Source organism: Muntiacus reevesi, chromosome 3 (assembly GCF_963930625.1).
Source record: "Muntiacus reevesi chromosome 3, mMunRee1.1, whole genome shotgun sequence".
NCBI lineage: Eukaryota > Metazoa > Chordata > Mammalia > Artiodactyla > Cervidae > Muntiacus > Muntiacus reevesi.
This window is the reverse complement of record NC_089251.1, coordinates 117,825,771-117,848,176: the sequence shown is the minus strand read 5'-3', so window position 1 is coordinate 117,848,176 and position 22,406 is coordinate 117,825,771. Positions and strand designations below refer to the sequence as shown.

General features: G+C 39.3%; 1 protein-coding gene and 1 non-coding gene across 2 annotated transcripts in view; one reads left to right on the top strand and one right to left on the bottom strand.

The window, feature by feature from the left end:
- The window catches only part of PDE6D (phosphodiesterase 6D), a 54,885-nt gene extending 32,629 nt beyond the window's left edge, over nt 1–22,256 (bottom strand). Inside the window, exon 1 of the mRNA XM_065927607.1 lies at nt 22,027–22,256. Coding sequence (XP_065783679.1) covers nt 22,027–22,076 — 50 coding nt within the window. The 5' untranslated portion in view covers nt 22,077–22,256. The remainder of the gene's footprint in view (nt 1–22,026) is intronic.
- On the top strand, nt 854–926 carry TRNAN-GUU (transfer RNA asparagine (anticodon GUU)). Its single transcript has one exon. It is a non-coding gene; the product is annotated as a tRNA-Asn (tRNA).
- Nucleotides 22,257–22,406: the final 150 nt, after the last annotated feature.

Below are 22,406 nucleotides of genomic sequence, written 5' to 3'. Positions count from 1 at the left end.
AAAGAATATCTCTGAATATCTCTCACAAAGAGTTGGACATGACTGAGTGACTGAACTGAACTATCTCTGAACAACTCTGCTGTACACCTGAAATTAACCAACTTTGCAAATCAACTATATTTCAATTTAAAAAACATATTATATGTCTATTCTATCTCAATAAAGCTAGAAAAAATTTAGAAAACACAAGAGGGAGAGTCTAACACAAACTGTTACAACTTTTTTTTTTTTGCAGTTTTATTTGATATTAATAAATGACAAAAAAGATCTGGTCTGCACATGGGCTCTTTAGATACAGGAAAAGCTTAGAAGTAGTTATTTCTCATGCCAAACACACCTTCCACCCTAGTATTTTCTAAATCATTGTTCTAATAATAATAAAAAGATACAGAATTAGGCTATCAGATTTACTAAGGCCATCAATGAAATCCATCATTCATTTGCATAGTACCTTAAAGTTTATAAATCACTTTTACACATTTTATCTCAGCTGATCCTATCAAAGCAGGTATCACTCCCATTTTAAAGATGAAGAAAGAGCCTCAGAAACATTAACAGACATTTAAAGCCTCACACCTAGCGAGAGGTATAGACAGATTAGAACCTAGGTCCCACTCTACTAAGCCACTTTCTACGTTTATAAAGAAATTGCTCTTTTGTATACAATATTCTTTTAGGAAATACAATTTTTTTCTTATTGAATTTTCTCTTACAAAAACTGTTTGGAACTAATTTTAAATAGCAGTTTGGTCCATATTGAAACATAGTTTAATATACAGTATAACATATATTCTATACTAATTTCAATCATATATTTCATTTTTAAAAATCAAAAAACAATTACACAGGGAGTTCCCTGGTGGTCCAGTGGTCAGGACTTGGCACTGTTACTGCTGTGGCCCTAGGTTCAATCCCTGGTTGGGAAACTAAGATCCCATAAGCTGTGTGGTGCAGCCAAAAAACCCCTCAAAAACAATTACTCAGAATGTACAGATTCCAAGCTGACTACTATAGAGTTTGACTAATGGCTAAGAAGTCAAAATAATGCTTTTGACTAATGGGTAAGAAGTCAAAGTAATGCTTTTGGGCAATAACTTTGCTATGTATTCAAAAGTTAAATGTGTGTCTCATCCATTTAATTTACCTAATATACTAATATCAGGAAACAGTCTTTCCTTAATTTGTGTTTTCATATCTTATTTAAGAATTAAGGCACTATAATGACAGATAGCATAGTATATGCATGTCCTCCAAAACAGAATACCATTCTGAATATAAATATGGTCTGAAAAGCTAATCCCCAAATTTTGATATAATTTTAGATAGAGGTTTTCCTAAGTCATTTCCCTTTTATTTTCCTTCCAGAATGTCCAGAACTCCAGAAGTCATCTACTATACAGTTGTTAAACACTGGTGTTAAGTAGTGATCAACCTATAATTGTTGGGAAAAAAGAAAGAAGTCAATTGAATCTACATTTGAATATGGCCAAAGGGTTCTGTATTACAACATGGCTAAATTGGAGATTTCATTTGTTTAACTTTACTAAACATTTATGACTGTTAGGCTCAGGGCTAGCACACACCATGATTAATAAGACATGACTGTGTACATGTTCTCTGGAGTGCTCCTTCAGGTAGGGAAAACTATCAGGTAAAAGAATAATTACAATGCAATGTGAGAATGACTATCTATAATGGAGACTTGTACAAAGTACCATCTTTGGCTTGCTTATGATCAGGTCTTGGGAGATAAGATAAGTATCAGTGTCCAAAACATGCCTCTAAAGCTGAATATCCACTCACTAACCTGTATCACCTTTCGATACTGTGCCATACCCAGGTGTCTCCTCTCTTCCTGATTTGCATAACTAGGTAAGATAGCCCAGGTTGATAGCACTACTGTCTCAGGTTAAGGCACAAACTCAGATCAAATACTACTCAAAGGAACACAAATTCCCTCATGATCTTAGTAGGTATAGTTCCTGAAGTCTTTAGGTTGTGAACTGTTTTGAAATCTTTCTCTTCAGAAGAAAAGCTAAGTTTAAAAGCTCAGTTAGAACTAAAAATATGCAAATAAAACATTAAGCTTATTTCTCTGAAATTAAAGACTGTACATTTCTGAACCTTTTTAATATAGATTTTGGTAGAGAAAAGGTTAAATGGAGTAAAAAAATAACAAGCAGAATTTTTCTCCCACAAAGTCAGGTTACTGTGCCTCTTTTAAAAGGTTCCCCAACTATAGAATGCATCTCCTTTCTTCCAATTGTAAAGAGACTATCAGCAAAATTATTCCTTTCCCATATAGTGCAACTGGTCTGGGTCAACAATAGAACAGTCAAGAATAGGCAGATCATTTATTTTTTCTTTTGAAGTTGGGGGAGGACTGGTATTTATTCCCAAGTTTGGGAAAAAGGAGGTACTTGAATTTCTTTAATTACAACACAGCCTGGATGTGTTTGATTTACATATAGTGATGCTGATTTACAGCACTATAATACACCATTGATATTTTCAAGATTTTGCTCAAAGGATATTCTAGTTTTACATACAATAATGTTCACAGTAATGCAGGGGAGACTCAAACTGTGAGAGGCATTTGTTGTCTTGAAGCACAATTCCAACTAAACCAAAAAGGATTTGCAGAGGAAATTCAGAAATATAATGCCCTTCAACAGGACATGTAGGCTGCAATCCAAATATCATTAAGGATTCCCTAGGGGGCAGCATCTTCTGGGATGGTAAAAGTCAAGTTTTCTGTGTTAGTTAGGTTTAAGTGCTCAAAAAATGCTGGTACTCAACTGATGACAGTTGCAAAAGCCTCTGGGAAGGTCTGACCTGACCTCACTGCAGTTCTGACGTATCCATTTAAACATAGTTCCTAATGTGTGTGTGTGGGGGGGGAGGGGGGATCAGGGTGGGGAACACATGTAAATCCATGGCTGATTCATGTCAATGTATGGCAAAAACCACTACAATATTGTAAAGTAATTAGCCCAATTAATAAAAATAAATGAAAAAATATACATAAATAAACATAGTTCCGTCTGTGGACAAGGAAAGCTTCCAAACACTATAGCTTTCTCCAGGAGTTAGTCTCTCAAAGACTCTAGTCAGTATATAAATGTATATTTTAAGTAAAAATACAGTCACCCTGGGTCAAGATTCATTTTAAACAATATAAAAGCCTATTTAAATGATATTTAATGGTATGAGAAAATGTTTGTAATTTATTGGTGTGAAAAAAGATAAAATTTTAAAATTAAGGTGTTTACAAAACACATATAATGTGATCACATTTATTAAAAAGTATATATACATATGTGAGGATTTTTTACCAAAAGGATTCATGGCTATTATAGAAAATTTGGAAAATAGAGGACAAAAAACAACAGCTGTATTCCTGTAAACCAGAGATTACTATTTAATATTTGTGTCGGTATTTCCAATTTTTTCTATCTACATGTATATGTCCTTCCAATAAATGTAATTGTGAAAAACTTAAATCTTTTGCTTAGTCATTAGTCTTGCACTGATTAACACATAATGATATTCTAGGAAACTAGGGTAAATCATAAGATTCATGCACATGAGTGGTTTTCAACCTTGGTTGCATATTAGAATCACCTGGGGGAATATTTAAAATTCCCAATGTCTGGACCACTCCCACAGACCAATTAAATCAAAATCTCTGGAGATGGGACCTAGGTATTAGTATTTTTCAGAGTTCCCCAGGTGATTCCACTAAACATCAGGGTTAAGAGCCACCACTTGACAGCTTTCCCCGCTTTGAGCAAAACAGTGATTTACAGCAGTGCGTTCTTAAACTTTCATGTGCATATAGATCATGTGGAAATCTTGTCAAAGTCTAGATTCTGGTTCAGTACGTCTGGCGTAGGACTTGAGATTCAGCATTGGCTCAAGGGCCGTGGTCTGAGTAGCTATAGGGTTCTGGGAAGGAAAACTCTTAAATGGAAAGAAACATTTATAGCCACTGAAGCCCATGCTCTATGCCACCAGGCAGGGAGGGCAGTCTACCACAGATGGACAAAGAACTGAAACGGGGAGTTAAAAGATGTTTCTAAAAAATAAGATTTTAGGAAAGTGAAAGTCTGGAATAACCACATTTTTCAGGGGAAAATAGTTGCTAGAGCTTATATAGTTTGTGTGCACGAAGAAGGACAAGCGAGAATGAAGACAAGAAAGGTTGGCAGTGTAAGGAAAAAAAAAAATCAACTGTCTAAAGAATTGTTATGGGAAAAATAAAATCTTTGGCTGTTGTGCTGGAAATGGATAGAGAAACACTACAAGGAGACCTGTAGAATATTTCACTGCCAAAAACATGTTTGGGAAGCAGTACAGCTAATAAACTTGGTGCAGATTACTAACCATCCTCCACCAACCCACTCCTGGGACCAAAAAAGAGACCCCAGGAGTATAAGTCTCTCCTGGCAGCACTTAAGGAACCAGCAAACAAACAGTGGACTATTTGCCCAAATGCTTCTCACTGTGTGCAGAAATAATACTGTTACTGCTACTGCTAAGTCACTTCAGTCGTGTCCGACTCTGTGCAACCCCATTCCTGGCATTCTCCAGGCAAGAACACTGGAGTGGGTTGCCATTTCCTTCTCCAATGCATAAAAGTGAAAAGCGAAAGTGCAGTCTCAGTCATGTCTGACTCTTTGCGACCCCATGGACTGCAGCCTGCCAGCCTCCTCCGTCCATGGGATTTTCCAGGCAAGAGTACTGGAGTGGGGTGCCATTGCCTTCTCCGAGAAGGAACACTGAGATGCTCAAACACAGGGTGTTATGAAGCTTCTTGGGGCTTCCCAGGTGGCACTAGTGGTAAAAAACCTGCCTGCCAATGCAGGAGATATAAGAGAAGCGGGTTTGATCCCTAGGTTGGGAAGATCCTCTGGAGTAGGAAATGGCAACCCACCCCAATATTCTTGCCTGGAGAATTCCATGGACAGAGGAGCCTGGCGGGCTATAGTCCATAGGGTCGCAGAGTCAGACACAAATGAAGCGACTCAGCATGCATGAAGCTTCCTGGCAACACTCTACTTCAGATTTCTAAATTTCAATGGAGATGGAACAAAAAGGGTTTTTTTCCCCCCTGAGGGCTTTCCCATGAAAATTAGAAAAGTTTAGCCTATTTTGTAGAATGACAAAGTATGTAAGTATTCATAAACAGAAAATATAAAAGTATTATTAAGTCACCAGACTGTCCTCCAAAATAACTTCTAAAAACAATAACATAGGAAAACTTTTGCATAAAACTGGAGAATTATTTGAATCAGCTAGTACACTTTATCAGATCAGCCATGTCTGAGTAAAGTTCTGTTCAAATAAACTAAAGAGGAAGAAACTAAAGGCGAAGACTTTACCAAGTAATGAAAATAATTCTGATGTCATGATTCATGTTACACATCTCTTGGATGTAAGAATCTTTGGCAGAATCATACCCAACCACAATGGTCCCACTGATCTGTATATTCAGCACTTACTTACTGTGTAACGGTGATGGTTAACATGTGTTGAGTGCCAGATGTTGGCTAAGTGCTTTATCCACATCTAAGCACAACCCTATGAAATAGGTGTGATTATTACAGGCCTTATATGGATGAAAAATTTGTGGTTTAGGCATGGCAAGTACCATGCTCAAAGGTCATGAAGCCAGTAGGTCATAAAGCTGGTTTTTGAGTGCCTGATTTCAACACCTATTCTCTTAACATTTATATGACATAAACAGCCCTCCTATGTGCTAAGTCTGTGCCAGGGAGAAACTATACTCAAGACTGGGGGATAGAATGTAAATTGTGATGCCTAAGCTTGTGGTACAGGACAAGCAGTTCTTCTGGGACACAAGGCTGGAAAGGTACTTCAAACACTGTAGAATACAGGATGCCGTGTGGTGTTGTGGCATGTCAGCTCAGATTATGCTACTGGTGTATTCCATGGGTCAGAACTTATTTACCTTTGGGGTCCCTGATTCTTGATCTTTTATATACTCTTGATGAGCAGAAGACATATTTACAAAGAGGACACGTTATGTGACTATAGACATAATTTCTTTTAGCTTAGGCAAGCTTTCCAGAAATTACTGAACCATATAATTCTATAAAATCAAGAAAGTCACAACATGTCCAGATAAGAGATCTAGTACTAGTTGAGGGGTTGGTCTCCTCCACATTCAAATGGTAAGGAGTGTTGCTGGATAATTTAGTCCAGGAATTTAGGACTAGGAAAAAAGAAATCTGTCTCAGATTGAGGTTCATGTCTTTCTACTGAGCTTCTGTAAAAATCTCCAAAGGCTAAGGGAAACCTCACTGAAGGTAGCTGAACAGTGGCAACAAAGATCAATAATTCTTAATCAACGATTCACTACCAGTGCAGACAGATAAAGAAAGTCCTAACTTCTTTGCATTTCTCAGAGCTAGCTTCCTAGCATGCATTCGTGTGCAGTCACGTTCAACTCTTTGGGACACTATGGGCTGCAGCCTGCCTGGCTCCTCTGTCCATGGAATTTCCCAGTCAAGAATACTGGAGTGAGTTGCCATTTCTTCTTCAGAGGATCTTCCCCACCCAGGGAAGGAACCCACGTCGCCTGCCTTAGCAGGCGAATTTGTTATCACTAAGCCACCCGAGAAGCCAGTTTCCTAGCAGTCTTGTTCAACTTGATAACAGCAAACGTACCAGGGAAAAGGTAAACAGTATCTCCAGCCTTACTTGACATTTGGCTACATTAATCGCTTAAAGCTGGTCTTTCATAGAAAGAGGTAGGGGAAAGAACTACTATCTGAGTACCTACATTCAATATACCAGTTGAGCACTGTCCTAAGAGCCCCTGTCTTTTCTATTTTTCAATCTTATCTCACTTGATAACGACACTCACATGAAACAGTAGTGATCTCAGAAGTTAAACATCTTTCTCAGGAACTCATGAGAAAGGTACTCAGGTAGTCAACACAGCTCGCATTCAGGTGAGGCCTGTCCATACTACACGCTCTTGAAAAGAAGTGACGTCAGGCAGCTGCAAGATCCTGGGTATCTTTATGAGGACAGGCCTCCAGTGCTAGAAGAGCTGAGGAAACTGATGAGAGGATGATAAAGGCAGGCAGACCTCAAAATGGTCCTTTTGCTCCACCTAACAATGTTCTCTTGGGATATGGTTAGTAGAGAATAGGGACTATGGATTGAGCTACTGATGTTGTACAACTGTACCCTCAGTATCTGCGGGGGACTGGTTGTAGGACCCCCTCACATCATAATCGGTGGATGCTCAAGTCCTTTCTTTATAAAATGGTGTAGTATTTGCATACAACTTATGCACATTCTCCCTATACTTTAAATAATCTCTAGAATATTTATAATATATAATACAATGTAAATGCTATGTAAATAGTTGCTGGCATGGCAAATTCAAGTTTTGCTTTTTGGAAACTTTCTGGAATTTTTTTTCTTGAATATATGTTTTTTAAAATTTGGCCACACCACTGGGCATGTGGGATTCTAGATCTCCAACCAGGATCATACCCATGCCTCCTCATTGAAAGGGTGGAGTCCTAACCACTGTGCCACCAGAGAAGTCCCCTAAATATTTCTGGTAATGCAGTTGGTTGAATTCCTGGATGTGGAACCCATGAATATGGAGGGCTGGTTTTACTGATCCACAATGGAAACACGATTCTACTTAACGACAGCAGAAGTCCCCTGTTATAAGCTGCATTCAGTTAATGAAATATTTTAGATTAATGATCTCCTTGAAATGCATCCGTGTGTTCGAATATTAAAGAGTACACCTCCTGCTTTTCTATCCTCTGAACAACAGCATGAATTTCTTATTTGAAAGGAATTCAAGACTTTACAACTTGCTTTAAGGAACTGAAAATGTGTAGTGTAATAAGCAATCTGAAGTTATCTTACCTGACACAGAAAGCTTGTTCATTAGAAAGTTTCTGATATAAAGACTTCTTACCTTATTCAGCTAATCTTCTGAGAAGAAGCAAAAGGAAACAAGAAAATCTCAGGCAGGGAAAGCATTTGGCAGTATGGTTCATATTATGACACGGAGGAGTACTTTGACTGAAAGAGCAGGGTTACTATCTGAATCAATCCTTGCCAACTGTAGCTTTGCTCCTGAAAACTAGTTCAGATAAAGCAGGTTGACAGTTTTCTACAGACATTCACAGTAACTTTTATATTTTTGTCAAGATCAAAACTAGTATTTCTCATAAATTCACACAGGTGATTTACTAGTATTTGCCTAGAGAGCCAAAGGAACAATGTTCAGAGAGTGATGACAGAAAGCTTGTTTTACATGGAGGGTAACACTGCTATGGTACTCTTTACTTTCTAACTAAATTATTTCCCTTCAACTCTCTAAAGAGAGCCGCCATTGTTCATTTTCCCCTTTCTACTACTATAATCATGCTAACCATCTCATTCACATACTTACTCTTTAAACATGCATACTTAACTCTTTAAACATGCACTGAAGTTCGACTGTGTATCAGGCACAAATTGTTCTGGGGATTCTACAGACATGTAACTCAAAACGTGGTCCACAGACTGGTGCTGGTTTGTGAATGCACTAGTTACCTGTCTGTGACAAGGGTCTGAAAAGTTTAACAGGAATTTAGCAGAGAAATTTGAATGTTGATTCTAATCATAAAATTTTTGACATTTTGTATGTTATCTTTCTAATAACTCACTTTTATTTATTTTATAAAAAACATCAGTCTATAAAGGATTAGAAGTAAAAATCTGGCTTGTTACCAGTAATAGTTTAAGTTTATTTATTGGACACACAGCATGTGGGATCTTAGTTCCCCAACCAGGGATAGAACCCGTGCTCCCTCCATTGGGAGCTCAGAGTCTTAAACACCGGACCACCAGGGAATCCCATTTTTTTTTTTAATTGTTTTACAGTAATAGTTTAAGTAGCATTGATCTAAAGCTGCAATCCCCAACCTTTCTGGCACCAGGGACTGGTTTTGTGGAAGATAATTTTTCCCTGGATTGGAGTAAGGGATGATTTCAGGATGATTTAAGCGCATTACAATTACTGTGCATTTGATTTCTATTATTATTATATCATCTCCACCCCAGGTCATCGGGTGTTAGATCCAGAGGTTGGGGACCCCTATTTGAGAGGATAGAAAGATAAGACCCTGGCTCTTGCTTGACATGGGCACAATTAATCCCATGTGAGCATTAAAAAAAAAAAATCTTTCCATCCTCTGACACACACATTTCTAAGGAACTTTATATAAAGTTCAAGCTTTGTAAATAGGTTTGGGGAATACTGACTCTTTTTTTAAAGGTTATAAGTTAATAATAGGTTAAAAAAAACAATGGAGAAGGGTGAGATAAGAAGGCAGGTCAAGTAGAAAAGACAATTTAATAAAGAACAGGAAATCAACAGGCAGCCAGGAGGGTAGTAGGTATAATGAACTGCTGAAAGCCTGGAGTGAAGTTAAGAGTGTCAGTCAAGGCTTACTGGAGGGAGGAAGACACTGAGTCTAGTCCCAGCCATCCTTTCCATTCTCCAGTCACCTCCTACCTTAGATCCTAGGCACAGCCTACTTTCCAGCTACCCCTAATTGCTATACTTCCCAAAGACCTTATTTTCTTTTGCTTGAGTGTTTAGCAGACTACTGCTCCACTCCACTTAGAATATGTATCCCCCCATCCAGTACTCTTCTTAAGGACTCAGTGCTGCTGTCAACCTCTCTGACACACCCTGAGGCAAAGCTCGTATCCCTCCTCAGTGCACTTGTACACTTGTTTAAACTTGCATCATATTACTTATCAGAATGCACCATGAATATAAGTCTGTGAGTCAAATTCCATTGGCACTGTATTATTTACCCTTCTCTTCTCAGTGCTCAGCACAAAATAGCCTTTCAAATACATGTTGAACTACACTGAGCATCAGAGAGCACGTCAGAGGGGTTGATTAGATTCTTGTTCAGGCTGAGCAACCAGAAAGCGAGGCTCACTGAAAAGTGCCTGAAAGCCAAACAAGTAGAGCTGCTCATTCAGGGTCCAATAGGTAGGGAGAGGCCAGCTTAGAGATGGAGTTCGGCAAAAAACAAACGGCAACAAACAGACCCCAAAACCCCATTCTCTTTTGGGAGAACGGTTTCATCACTAAGCCAAACTGTACATGAAAACACATTAGAATGAAAAGCCCATTCTGTATTAAGTTGAATTCGTCACTCGGCACAGTCAATTATACATGGGAATGCGGCTCATTACCTATAGTCTGGAGGAATTTCAAGGTAAGTAGAATTGTCAGGCAAAATGGCTGACTAAGCACAAATGACATATGCTAACATTTACTATGGTTGACCTGAGCAATAGGAGGCAAAGCTTCAACACCAAGGTCACAGGCATGAGGAAAAACCTCCCCCTTCTCATTCCTCTGGGGTGGAAGCAGCTGCAATGACCAGCAGTAAACAAAGGGAATTTCTATTTAGTGGTATTCTGAGCATTTTCATCATAGAGTGCCTTTCTTTGCTCTGCTTTCCTCATTTTTAGTTGTAGCTTTTTCTTTTTGTTCTTGTTCTCTGTACTTTAACACTTTATGATCTCTCCCCTCTAGAACCCTCTCTTCCTTGTTCACTTTCTGAATTCACTTCCTTCTCTTATTCCCATTATCATTCTTTTTTTTTTAAATAAGGTATTCATTCAGCAATCCTTTAAAAAATTATTTATTTGGTTGCACTGGGTTTTAGTTGTGGCATGTGGTCTCTTTTATTTGTAGCATATGGAATCTAATTCCCTAACCGGGAATGGAAACTGGGGCCCCCATTTTGGGATCACGGAGTCTTAGCCACTGAACCACCAGAGAACTCCCCCTGCTTTTCATTAATTCTTAAATACCAAAAGCCTCCTTCTAGGCTCCTTCTGCCCTAGCATTGGCTATAGAGAGCATCCTACTTTTTAGTATGTTTAAAGAACCAGTTCTAATTGATAGACATTTAAACTCCAAGAGATGCTGAGGGACAGGGAAGCCTGGCTTCCTGCAGTCCATGGAGTTGCGAAGAGTAGGACATGACTTGGCGACTGAACAACATCTTTCTTTGCCCAGTAAGTTCCCAGTGATTTTTCCATGTGGTATTTCTCTTATGCATGGGGACAAGGTGACAAAATATAAAGATCCCTGAGAAACTTGGTTTTAGTATCTTTGAAACATAATATGCACACCATGATCAGTGGCGATACCAGTGAAATAATACTCTGGCCTGGCAGAGGTACTATGCTCAGAAAGTGCACAATCAAAATTCAAATTGGCCTGGGCAAAGAGTGGAGGCAAGTAATTTATAATGAGAAAAAGAACAGTATTTGAAATATAACAGCCTTCTCACTAGCAAAGACAAACAATGAAACAAACCTTTTTCTAGCAGGTGTATTCTTCTACTGATATATGTGTGGTTATGTGCCTGAAACTGCTCAGAAACAAGCTAGAAGAGACATAACCAAAGAGATTCATAGATCTTCCCTTTGCATTTTTACTTGCTTTCCAAAACCTCCTGATGGAGGAAGAGACAACACAGGGTACTTGCCCAAAAGGATCAGAAGCTGTTTCTTATACATAATTCAGAGGAACAGGAATATTACCTTAAATCCTACTGAAATCAACATTTAGAGATCCCAAATTTTACCTAGCTTTAAAAATGCTACAGTATTGAGAAATCAACTTTCTCAAGTTATAACCCTTAAAAAAAAAAAGAAAACCAAAGATGATTTTGGCTTTCAAATGGGACATACGTGCCATGGAGGGGGCTTATTTCATCACTCCAGCAGCCATAATTATCCTCCAGAATTATGAAAAAGGCTTCAGATGTCTAATCTAGAATAAAAAAAAAAGGACCACTAAGGCTCTGGTTTTATCAACACCCTGAAATATGGAATCTAAAATTTGAAAAATAGAAAGCAATCCTGAAATTTAAAGCAAAGATAAATAACAGTGTAATAGTAAGCACAATGTGTCTATAGAGCTACAGTTTTTATTTTTTTTTTCCATTTATTTTTATTAGTTGGAGAGCTACAGTTTTTAAAGTGAGATGACAAATATTATTCCACTCAAATTTCATAATATCTCTATAAGGCAGATGGAACCAGCATTATCCTTGTCTTATAAGTGTTAAGCAACTTGCATAAAGTTGGATAAGCTTTAATAAGTGACTTCCACTCTTTAATAAAATCTCTCTGCCTACTCAAGTTACTTCCCTAATCTCTGCTTTCTCAGGTCACCAGATTTCTTGGAAAAGTAATCTATTCTTGCTGAATTTATTTCCTCATCTATTATCCACTTTTTAAATCTTGGTAGTTAATTTGTTTTCCCAAATAGCTGCTATTCTCAAAAAGATCACCAAGAAAGGATTATGGAACTTTCAGTAGAGTCTCAAATATTCAAGGAGTGAATGAAATTTCCAGCAATCTCAAGGACTTGTTTTTGATCCTCATTCTTTCTCATTTTTTTAATATATTTACTTATGGCTGTGCAGGGTCTTTGTTGTTTTGAGAGGGCTTTCTGTAGTTGCAGCAAGCAGCAGCTATTTTTCCTAGCAGTGCGCAGGCTTACTGTGGTGGCTTCTCTTTCCTTTTTAATTCAGGATTTTATAAAGGATTTTACTGCAGCTTGCAAATTTTGCAGGTTCCACAAGAGAATGAGGTTTAAAGAAGTAGCTATGCCACCCTGTTTAACCTGTTCAGGGCACTGTGGGGGTTTCTCTTGCTGTGGAGCACTAGGCTCTAGGCATGTGGGCTCAGTAGTTGTGGCATGCGGGCTCTAAAGCTCACGAGCTTCAGTAGTTGCGGCTCGTGGGCTCTAGAGAATGGACTCAGTATTCGTGTTGCACTGGCTCAGTTGGTCCAAGGCAAGTGGAATCTTCTCAGACCAGGGATCATTGTGCCACAAGGGAAGCCCTCTTTCCCATTTTTGACCCCAACTCCCCTCTGAAATCCTCTTTCCTCATTTTCCATGCCATCACCTTCCTTCCTCTAAGTTACTGTCGCGTATCTTTAAAATTAAACTGCTCAACACCTACTCATCATCCAAGACCTCATTCCAACGACAATTCTGAAGTCTTCTAGAACGCCTCCAGCCGCAGGTTCCACAGTATTCTGAGGTTCCTCAGTACTTCATACTACTAGGCATTTACCGCATTGTATTCTGCTTGTTATCATCTCCATCTCGGTCTCTCCCTCCCTCATAAAAGCTCTTTGGATACAGAAACTGGCTTATTATTCTGCATCTCCTGGGTTTAGTAAACTACCTGGCACTTACAGACCCTGCTAACAAATGTCTGAATGAACCACCAGTAAGCGGCAGTCCTAAGGCCAGAGTTCCTCTGCCTTTATCCTTCTCACAGAAAGTGGCTCAAAAGCAAAAGACATTTAATTTAAATCTATCAATTTCTATTCCATGAAGGTAAGTGATCAGGCTAGATTCTCAGATTCAGTCCCTTAAAAAAGTTTATTTTGCAGTGACCTGTCTACAAATCATCCTTTCTGAGTAGAACTGCCGGCCAGGCAGCAGTGCCACACATGGTAGAGTGATGACTCTCCTACGATTTGCCATCTACTCTCCACCACGTGAGGACTCAGGGAGAAGGTGGCCATGTGGGAGCCAGGGACCAAATCAGTCAGTACCTTGGTTTTGGACTTCCGAGACTCTAGAACTGTGAGAAATAAATTTCTGTTGTTTAAGGCCCCCATCTGTGGGGGAAACATCTTTTTTTCCCCCCCAGCTAACTCTAATTGTTAGGAAATGTTCCCTTACCCCAAGCTAAATCCTGCCCTCTGTATCTGAGAATTGAGGAAAAACAAAGAAGAATATAGGGGGTAGGATCACAACAGAAGAGAATAATTTCCAACTGAAAAATAAATCTGTAACTTGACCACTGAGGAAAATTTTCTTTTTCTTTTGAGGAAAATTTTCAAACTCAAAACCAATAATATAGCAACAAAAATAAATTCTCCAGAGAGGCATCATGATATGCTATAGAAAATAGTAGTCTGTAGAAACACAAGCCAAAGTTTAAGTTAAGGTTCTGCCTTTATCTTAGTGACAACCTTGTCAATCCTTACTTTTCTCCTTAATAAAGTGAGGTTAATATTTTATAGAGTTGTATATAATAATAATGTAATAATACATCAAAGGGCTTTGAAAAACTGAAAAAGACTACAAGAGTGTGAGATATTATTAGACTCTCCCCTTTCTTCTTGTGGCTATATGCAAAGTGGTTTTTATATTAGAACTACTTATGTTTAGTTCTCTAGACTTTATTCAAATTCAGAGGCAAAAATTGCTCTCCATAACTTTGAATCAATGGATCCACAATACACTAAACGAAACACATTAACAATACTGAGTTCCTAAAGACTTGTCTGAAAAACAAAAAGGAAACGCTATCATGCTTTCATTATATCAAATCACAAAAAGTGTTTTGCCTATTTTAGGTGTAGTACATATCTCAATAGAAATAAGCTGCTGAAGAGTCCTTGTTAACTAAGAAAGTTTGTCACCAAATCAAAGAACTGCAGTGTTGAAAGGATTTGAGTCCTTTTGGAAACCATGTACTCTAATATCTTGTCTGATGCATATATAATTCCCTTCTGCAATACTCCTGATGGATAGGCATCCATCTGCTCCTTAAAATATTTTCTGGAAAAATTTTTTCTCTTCAGGTAATTCTAATTATTAAAACTGGGCTGGGACTTCCCTGGTAGTCCTGTAGTTGAGACTCTGCTTCTACTGCAGGAGGTACAGGTTTGATCCCTGGTCAGGGAACTAAGATCCTGCCTACTGCACAGAGGCCCACCCCGCAAAATCCTTTAAGACAAAAAACAACTGGGCTAAACTCTGTCCCTTATAACTGCTAACCTTGTGTCCTCTGAGAGTCACAAAGAATACATTCAATTTTAACTCTTTAGAACAGTTTTTTAAAACTTTACAACACTCATATCCTTTGCCCAACTCATCTTCAGGTTAACCTCCCTCAGTTCTCCAATTATTGTGCTGACATTTTTCAAGTGTCTCTCCTCTGGGCCAGCTCCACTTCGCTATGTCCCCCCATCCTCACTGCAGTCTAAGCAGATTCCTCTATAAACAGTGTGCTTCTTTCTTTAGTCCAATCCACTGAGATCTTTATGGATATAGGGCTTAAGAAAATATATTTGCTTTTCCTCTCAACTTCAAAATTATCAGCAGGTGAAAAGCAAAAGAAGAATGTTGCTACTAAAATCTTGATAATTTGAGTTGTAAGCATTCAAGCAATGGTTGGAACAGTCAGATTTTATTAGACAAGATGGCCTTGCCGTTATAGTATCTTCCTCTGATGCCAAAGCTCAGGAATAGGGACAGGTCCATACTTTTAGAAGTCAAGTCCTCCTCTAACATGGCGATCTGTGGACACAGAGGGCTGACAAGTGATGCCTGTGACGCAAAAGCGAGGTCAAGCCTAATAAGAACGTAGAGCTGGCAAACCTCAGCACCACTGATAGTCTTTTATCAAATATAATGATGATACAATTGGAATTTTCCATGACAGTTTTACCATATTCTGTTCCATTTTTCCAGAAGTCAGTATTGTATTTCACTATAAACATAATTCTGGAAAGAAATTTAGAAGGTCTGAAGAAGAATTTAAGTGTATAATTATATTCTAAATTCCTTCCCCAAATGCAAAAGGAGCAATTCCTGTTTAAAAATCCTAAATAACAAAAACAATAGGATGTTATAGCTATTTAATCAATTCAGGATAACAACAACTTCTCTAAGCCCACGCAGGAAGGTCCTGGAGAACAAACTACCAATCACAATCTCCATGAAGTCTATGATCTAAGATCAAACCAATCTGTTTGGGGCTTCCCTGGTGGTCCAGTGGCTAAGACTCTGTGCTCCCAAGGCAGGGCCCAGGTTTGATCCCTGGTCAGGGAACTAGATTCCACATGCCAAATAAAAGATTCTGCAAGCTGCAACTAAGTCTGAGCAGCCAGATACATAAAATCAATCAATATTTTTAAAAGTCTGTGTGTTGATCACCAGCCCAGGTGGGATGTATGAGAAAAGTGCTCGAGCCTGGTGCACTGGAGGACCCAGAGGAGTCAGGTGGAGAGGGAGGTGGGAAGGGGGATCGGGATGGGGAATACGTGTAACTCTATGGCTGATTCATGTCAATGTATGACAAAACCCACTGAAATGTTGTGAAGTAATTAGCCTCCAACTAATAAAAAAAATTAAAAATAAATAAATAAATAAAAGTCTGTGTGTTCACAGGCTGTATGGGTGGTGTGTTTTACTTTCCCCAAATTTGGGGTTGATTAGATGAACTCCGGACTCACTTTTAACACTTGGTCAAGGTATCTCTTAGGCAATATTGACATTCAAAAAAAGTTCAACAGTCTACAATTCTTAACAAGGAAATCTAAGTGAATAGATGACGCAAAACCAATTACTTTTGACTGGAAGTAAAGTCAAAGATCAAGGTGCTCTGAGAAAGAGAAGGTAGGGGATCCAGGAGCAAACTACATAGAGGAAATGGAAGAACATAAGTGAAAGCTGCTTTCAGAAACCTCTGAATCAAACTAGTTATTTTTTTTTTTTTTGCTCACTGCCATAAATTGGAATGTGATTAGTTGCTAGAAAATAAGATAAATACTAGGTATACATCGATGCTACTTAACTGAATCATTTCTTCAAAGAGGCAAAACAGATATAGCTGTTCAGTGAGAAAGAATGGTAGCATGAAGTCATTGGTTAGACCTCAGAAAAATAGGTGGCTTTCCCTGGTGGCTCAGACAGCAAAGAATCCGCTTGCAATGCAGGAGACCTGGGTTTGATCCCTGGGTTGGGAAGATTCTCTGAAGAAGGGAATGCCTATCCACTCTAGTATTCTTGCCTGGAGAATTCCATGGATAGAGGAGCCTAGCAGGCTACAGTCCCTGGGGTCACAAAGAGTTGAACATGATTGAGCGACTAACACTTTCACTTTTTTCACTTACAGTAATATTAACACTACTATTACGTTAATAAGTATTAATAAAACAAATAATATAGCACTTAACATTTATTACTTACTATGAGCCAGGCACTGTACTAAGCATTTTATATGCAGTCTCATCTAATCCTCTTAACAACCCTCTAAAGAAATGAAATAGATACTGAGGTTCAGAGTTGAGGGCTCTGCCTAGGGTCACAGTGGTAGAGGCAATAAAATCTGAACGTATAGTCCAGGCTCCAATGACTGCTCTGTGCTTTGCTGCAGCTACATGTACACTTTTGATAGATACCAATTACTTTCCAAAAGGTCTTAAACAGACACACAGACACACACAAAACACCCTCTTTCCCCAATAGTTGCCAACACTGACTATTATCAATCTTTTAAGTTTTTGTTAACTAATTGGGAAAAAAGGCATAAATTTTTTTTTTTTTTTGGTCACACCACGAGACATGTGGGATCTTAGTTCCTCAACCAGAGATCGAGGAACACTCCCTACACTGGAAGCAGAAGTCTTAGCCACTGGAACGCCAGGGAAGTCCCTTGTTGTTTTAAGAAGGTTGGACATCTCTGAATCTATTCATTGGTCATTTGCAGTTTTCTTCTGTGAACTGTTTTTCATATCCTTTGCCCATTTTGAATTAAATATTTATCTTACTGATTTGTAGGTGGCACTTATATTCTGGATATTATATTAATATTTGGAGTATAAGGAAATAAAGACAATTAGTAGTCTTTATAAAAAAATTAAATCACTGCTTCATACCTTATACCAAAGCAAATTCCAGACAGATTAAAAATAATGAGATCATAAAAGCATAATTCTTTCTTATGGCAGTGGGTCAGTTTCTTGAAATTAAGTTAATAAAATTATAGATTTATGTTGAGGAAAAAATAATCTGATAGGCAGAATAGTGCATTACAGCCTACACTACAAAACTAGTATAAGGCTTTCCGTGACAAATCTATGTCACTGACTGTAACTCAAAGTATTAATAACTATCTTTGACAATTATGAACATGATAAATTTATTCAGTTTAAAAAGTTTCAAAATAATACCTATGATTCCATTTAATAAAAGGAAATACAATAAACATTAGCTACACTAGAAGACTATATTAAAATATTAACAAAGGTCATATCTAGGTAGCTGGAGTCTGTAAAAGAAAAATTAAATGCTATTTTTAAAAATGCATTGCTTTATAAGATATCCCTTCTAAACAGACACAAAAATGGTTAGACTTCTGAAGGGTCTGTGACTCACTCATTTTTATGTCCTTTAAGTGCACAGTGCCCTGTTCAGAAATCGCCCAACAGATATTTATTGAATGAATAAAATACGGAACGCAGAATTCACAAACAAAATCTCCATATTAGCTACTTAAATACTCAAATTCAAAACCTTGCAAGAGAATCACATTTGTTCCCCAAGTCATATTTCATTCACAACTTTAGTTCCTAATATGTATGAGCTAAAAGCAGGTGGTGTGGAAGTGATGTGAAAAAGAAATCTTGGGAATTCCCTGGTGGTCCACTGGTTAAGGGCTCTGAGCTTCTACTGCAGGGTGCATGGGTTTGATCCCTGGTCAGGGAACTGAGATTCCGCAAGGCTGAGCAGTCAAAAAAAATTTTTTTAATATTTCATTTTTGAAAAATCTTATGACAAATATAAAGTTCATGTTGGATTCTCTCAGACACAAAGACTATGCCTGATTTATGAAGTATGTTATTCATACTTATTGAGTATCTATTATGAGCACATGGGCAAAGTTCTGTTTGTATAAAGAGTACATGATTATTTATAGGGAACTTATATGACTTAAAACACATAAGTCTGTGACATATCAATCCTCTTGTAAACTATACTAAATCAAGCTATAAAACTATATTAAACCAATGCATACAGTAAAGGAATGGGAAGAGCTAAATGGATCAGTGAAACAGAAATATTCCAAAAATACACCCAGGTCTTAAGGAGACTTAGTACATGACAAAGATAGCTTTCAAAACAGTGGGGAAAGGATGGTCTAACTACTTGGTAAATGGTAGTGGACAACTGTCTATCCAAATAGCAGAGGAAGTTAAATTTCTACCCCATACCATATGTATATTTAATCTACATTTCAGGTAGATTAAAGAGCTAAACATTGAAAAGAGAAAAAACATTGGAGGTTATTTTTTAACAGTAAGATAAGGAAGGTATTCTTAAACAAGACATAAAATTCAAAAGCCATGTGAAAAACATTTATGAATTTGAAGTTATAGTATTAAACTTCTGTTCAACAACAAAAAAGTAAAACGTGGAGAGAAAACATTGGCAATATGTAATATACACAAAGGATTGATATTACAATAAAGAACACCTACAAAGCAATAAGGAAAATATGCGACTCAATAGTAAAATGGGCAAAAAATAAAATCAACAAATAATTCATAGAAAAAGAAATGGCCAAACAGAAGATTTTGTGACTTCTTCTAATAACAATGACAATGATAATAGCTAATACAATGTGCTTACAGGCATCAGGTGCTTGGCTAAATGCTTTAGATATCAACTCATTTAATTCTCACAACAACTCTAGGAGATAAGGTACTATTTTTATTCTTTTTTAACTGCTGAGGAAATTGTAGCAGCAGTTAAAAGAAGCTCCTCAGGGACACACAACCTAAGCTGGAATTCCATTGCAAACAGTAAAGCTCTCAAGCCAGTATATCTCTTAACCACTATGCTGTTACCTCTCCAGAGATAGCAGTATCAGGGAAACACAAGTTAACACAAGATGTCATCTACTGTTCAAACAGACAAAAAGAAAAAAACCAACACAGTCAATGTGGAAAATGAGTACTATCAACATTGTTGGCAGGAGAATAAAATGGTGATTTCTTTTGGTAGAAATGACTCTTCTTACAGAAAAAGATACTCGGAACAATTTATCCAATAAAAGGTGGATAACAGTCAAGTAGTTTCTTATTAAAACATTAATTTTATTTTCCCCTGAAGGTAGTAACAAATCCTAGAACTCTTTCCTTTTCTCTCTTAATTCTCAGATGCGAATAAAAGCTACCAGAGGATGATATTCTGTTGTCTCCATGCTAACTTTTCTTGGTGGCTGCTCCCCATGTGGTTTAATCAGCCCTGGTCAAATTTTCCCTGAAAGCTTGTTTTGTGATGCACTAAACGACACAGGTTCTACTTTCTATTCTTTTCCATATTTGTCCTTTGCCTCTTTCTCAAGAGCCAAAGTTTCTCTTGAACAACATTCAAGAACCAAGACTGAAGGTGAGAAGCTCAAACTTTCCCTTTTTGGTTTGTTTAAAGACATTCAAAAGACGCTTTCTTATTGTCACAACATGTTAACTCCAATCAGATAAAAACATGGCTTCTGAAATCTCTCAATTCTTCATAGTCTTCAGTTTACCGTTTACAGCATAAATGTTAAGTAACAATATAAATTACTTAAGGGAAAAATAAAATCCATGTCATAGCTTTTGTAACACTTCAGCCATTCCTATCTATAGGCACTATTAGGAAGAGAAACAGGGGAAGGTACATGAAGCTATTAATACATAAAAGAGGCTGTTAGGAAACTTCACTGCATGAAAGTACTGAAAGTTTATCATGAATGGCAGTAAGCTTAGGTGATAATGCCTTCCCTTGAAAAAAAGCAAAGGAGGTCAGTTCCCCTTTGAAAAACTTAATTTGTACCTCCGAAACTTCCTGTTAAACTTTTTTGCTGTTGGGTTCTAAAACTTACTACCAACTTGGTTTCTGATTATGACAAGGCAATTAAATTTGCAGGGGTGAAATGGACTCTGTGGAAACACACAGTCAGCTCAGAGAACCGTGCCTGACTAAATCTCCTGGGGAGGAGCCCTACAGGGATGAATATATTTTCACTAAGAGACGAAGTGAAGAATGTTCCATATTGTAAACATAGGATGTAAGAAGAGATTAAGGTCAGCAGGAAAATGTGAGATTGGAACGGACAAGATTGCACTTTTTCCATGTGCATCAAATGGTCAAAGATGAACACTCCATTCAAACACAGTTTGACAAGGGTAAGGAGAGAAGGTAGTACCCGCAGCACCACAACAGGTCCGAAACTGATTTCTACACCCCACTAAACCCTACAGTGTCCCCAACGTAATCAAATAATTGCTGGACAGTTCCAGAGTGTCTACGCCTTAACCACACAAACTCGTGCGAGCAGACACACCTTCGCCAGGAGTCCCAGTGCAAAACCAAAACGCCTCAAGGCATCTCACGCACACATCTAGGGTCCTCATTTCGCTGGAAAGAGAACTGAGGAGCTGAGGGAGAAGCAGCGACCGTCCAACGCCTCCAAGGGCCAAGACAGAGTTAAGATGAGGTCCATCTCGGACTTCTCACTCCCAACCTTCCTCCGCTCCAGCCCTGGAAGGAGCCACAAGTGAGGAAGAGAAGTTGTGGAAACGAGAAGGGGAGTGGCGGGGGGTGGGGAGCGGGGGGCTGGGGGTGCGGAGTGGGATGCGAGAACCGCGCTCGCATTGAGAGAATTCAACACCAGCATCTGTATTTGTCCCACACAAGGTCACTCGCTCCAAGTCACTTTCCCCCTGCTGCCCGGTGGACTTCCCGCCAGAGAAGCTGCTGGGCTTCGAGGCCCCCCCACCGCGCCCCCTCGGCCCTGCCTTACGGGCCGCAACCCCTTCCCGGCCTCCGTTCTCGGACCCAAGCGCGCCTCCCCGACTCCGGTTTCCGACGCCCGGAGCCTCTTCCAGTCCCATTCGGCGGCTCCTCTACCTCTACCCACGGGGCTCCCATCAACGTCCCCTCCTTCCCTCCGGACGCCCCTTCCCCGCCTCCCGCGCCGGGTCCCGCCGGGGGCCCCCGGACGCCGTTCCTTTCCTCCTTTCCCGCCACCCTTTTCCCGGGTGTCCACCTGGCGCGGCCCCCGCCCCCGGTCCGTCTCCTCAGCGAGCGGCCGCCTCTCGAGTCCTCCCGGCCCCGCCCCGCTCCCGGGCGGATACAGTTTGAAGCCCCTCAGGATCTCCCTGGCACGCTCGTCCTTGGCTGACATGATGCGGCGGCTGCCGCCTGCGGCTCTCTCACGCTGGCCTGGCGGAGCCTCGCAGACAGTGCTCAGGAACTAAGGACGGAACCGCAGCCCGGCCTGAAGACCTCAGGCGAAGAGCGGCAGCGGCCAGACCCAGACCGGCCTCTCCCTCCCCTCAGCTCCCGCTCCTGATCCCTTCTCCCTCTCTCTAGCCTCTGAGCGCCCGCCCTGCAGCCAATAGAAAGCCCGCCTCGGCGATTGGCATCTTGATGGACCAATAGAAACACCTAGCGGCTTCGCAGGGGGACGAAGAGCGTCAATGGGAAGGGCCCTCACGGGGAAGTCCCGTAGGAC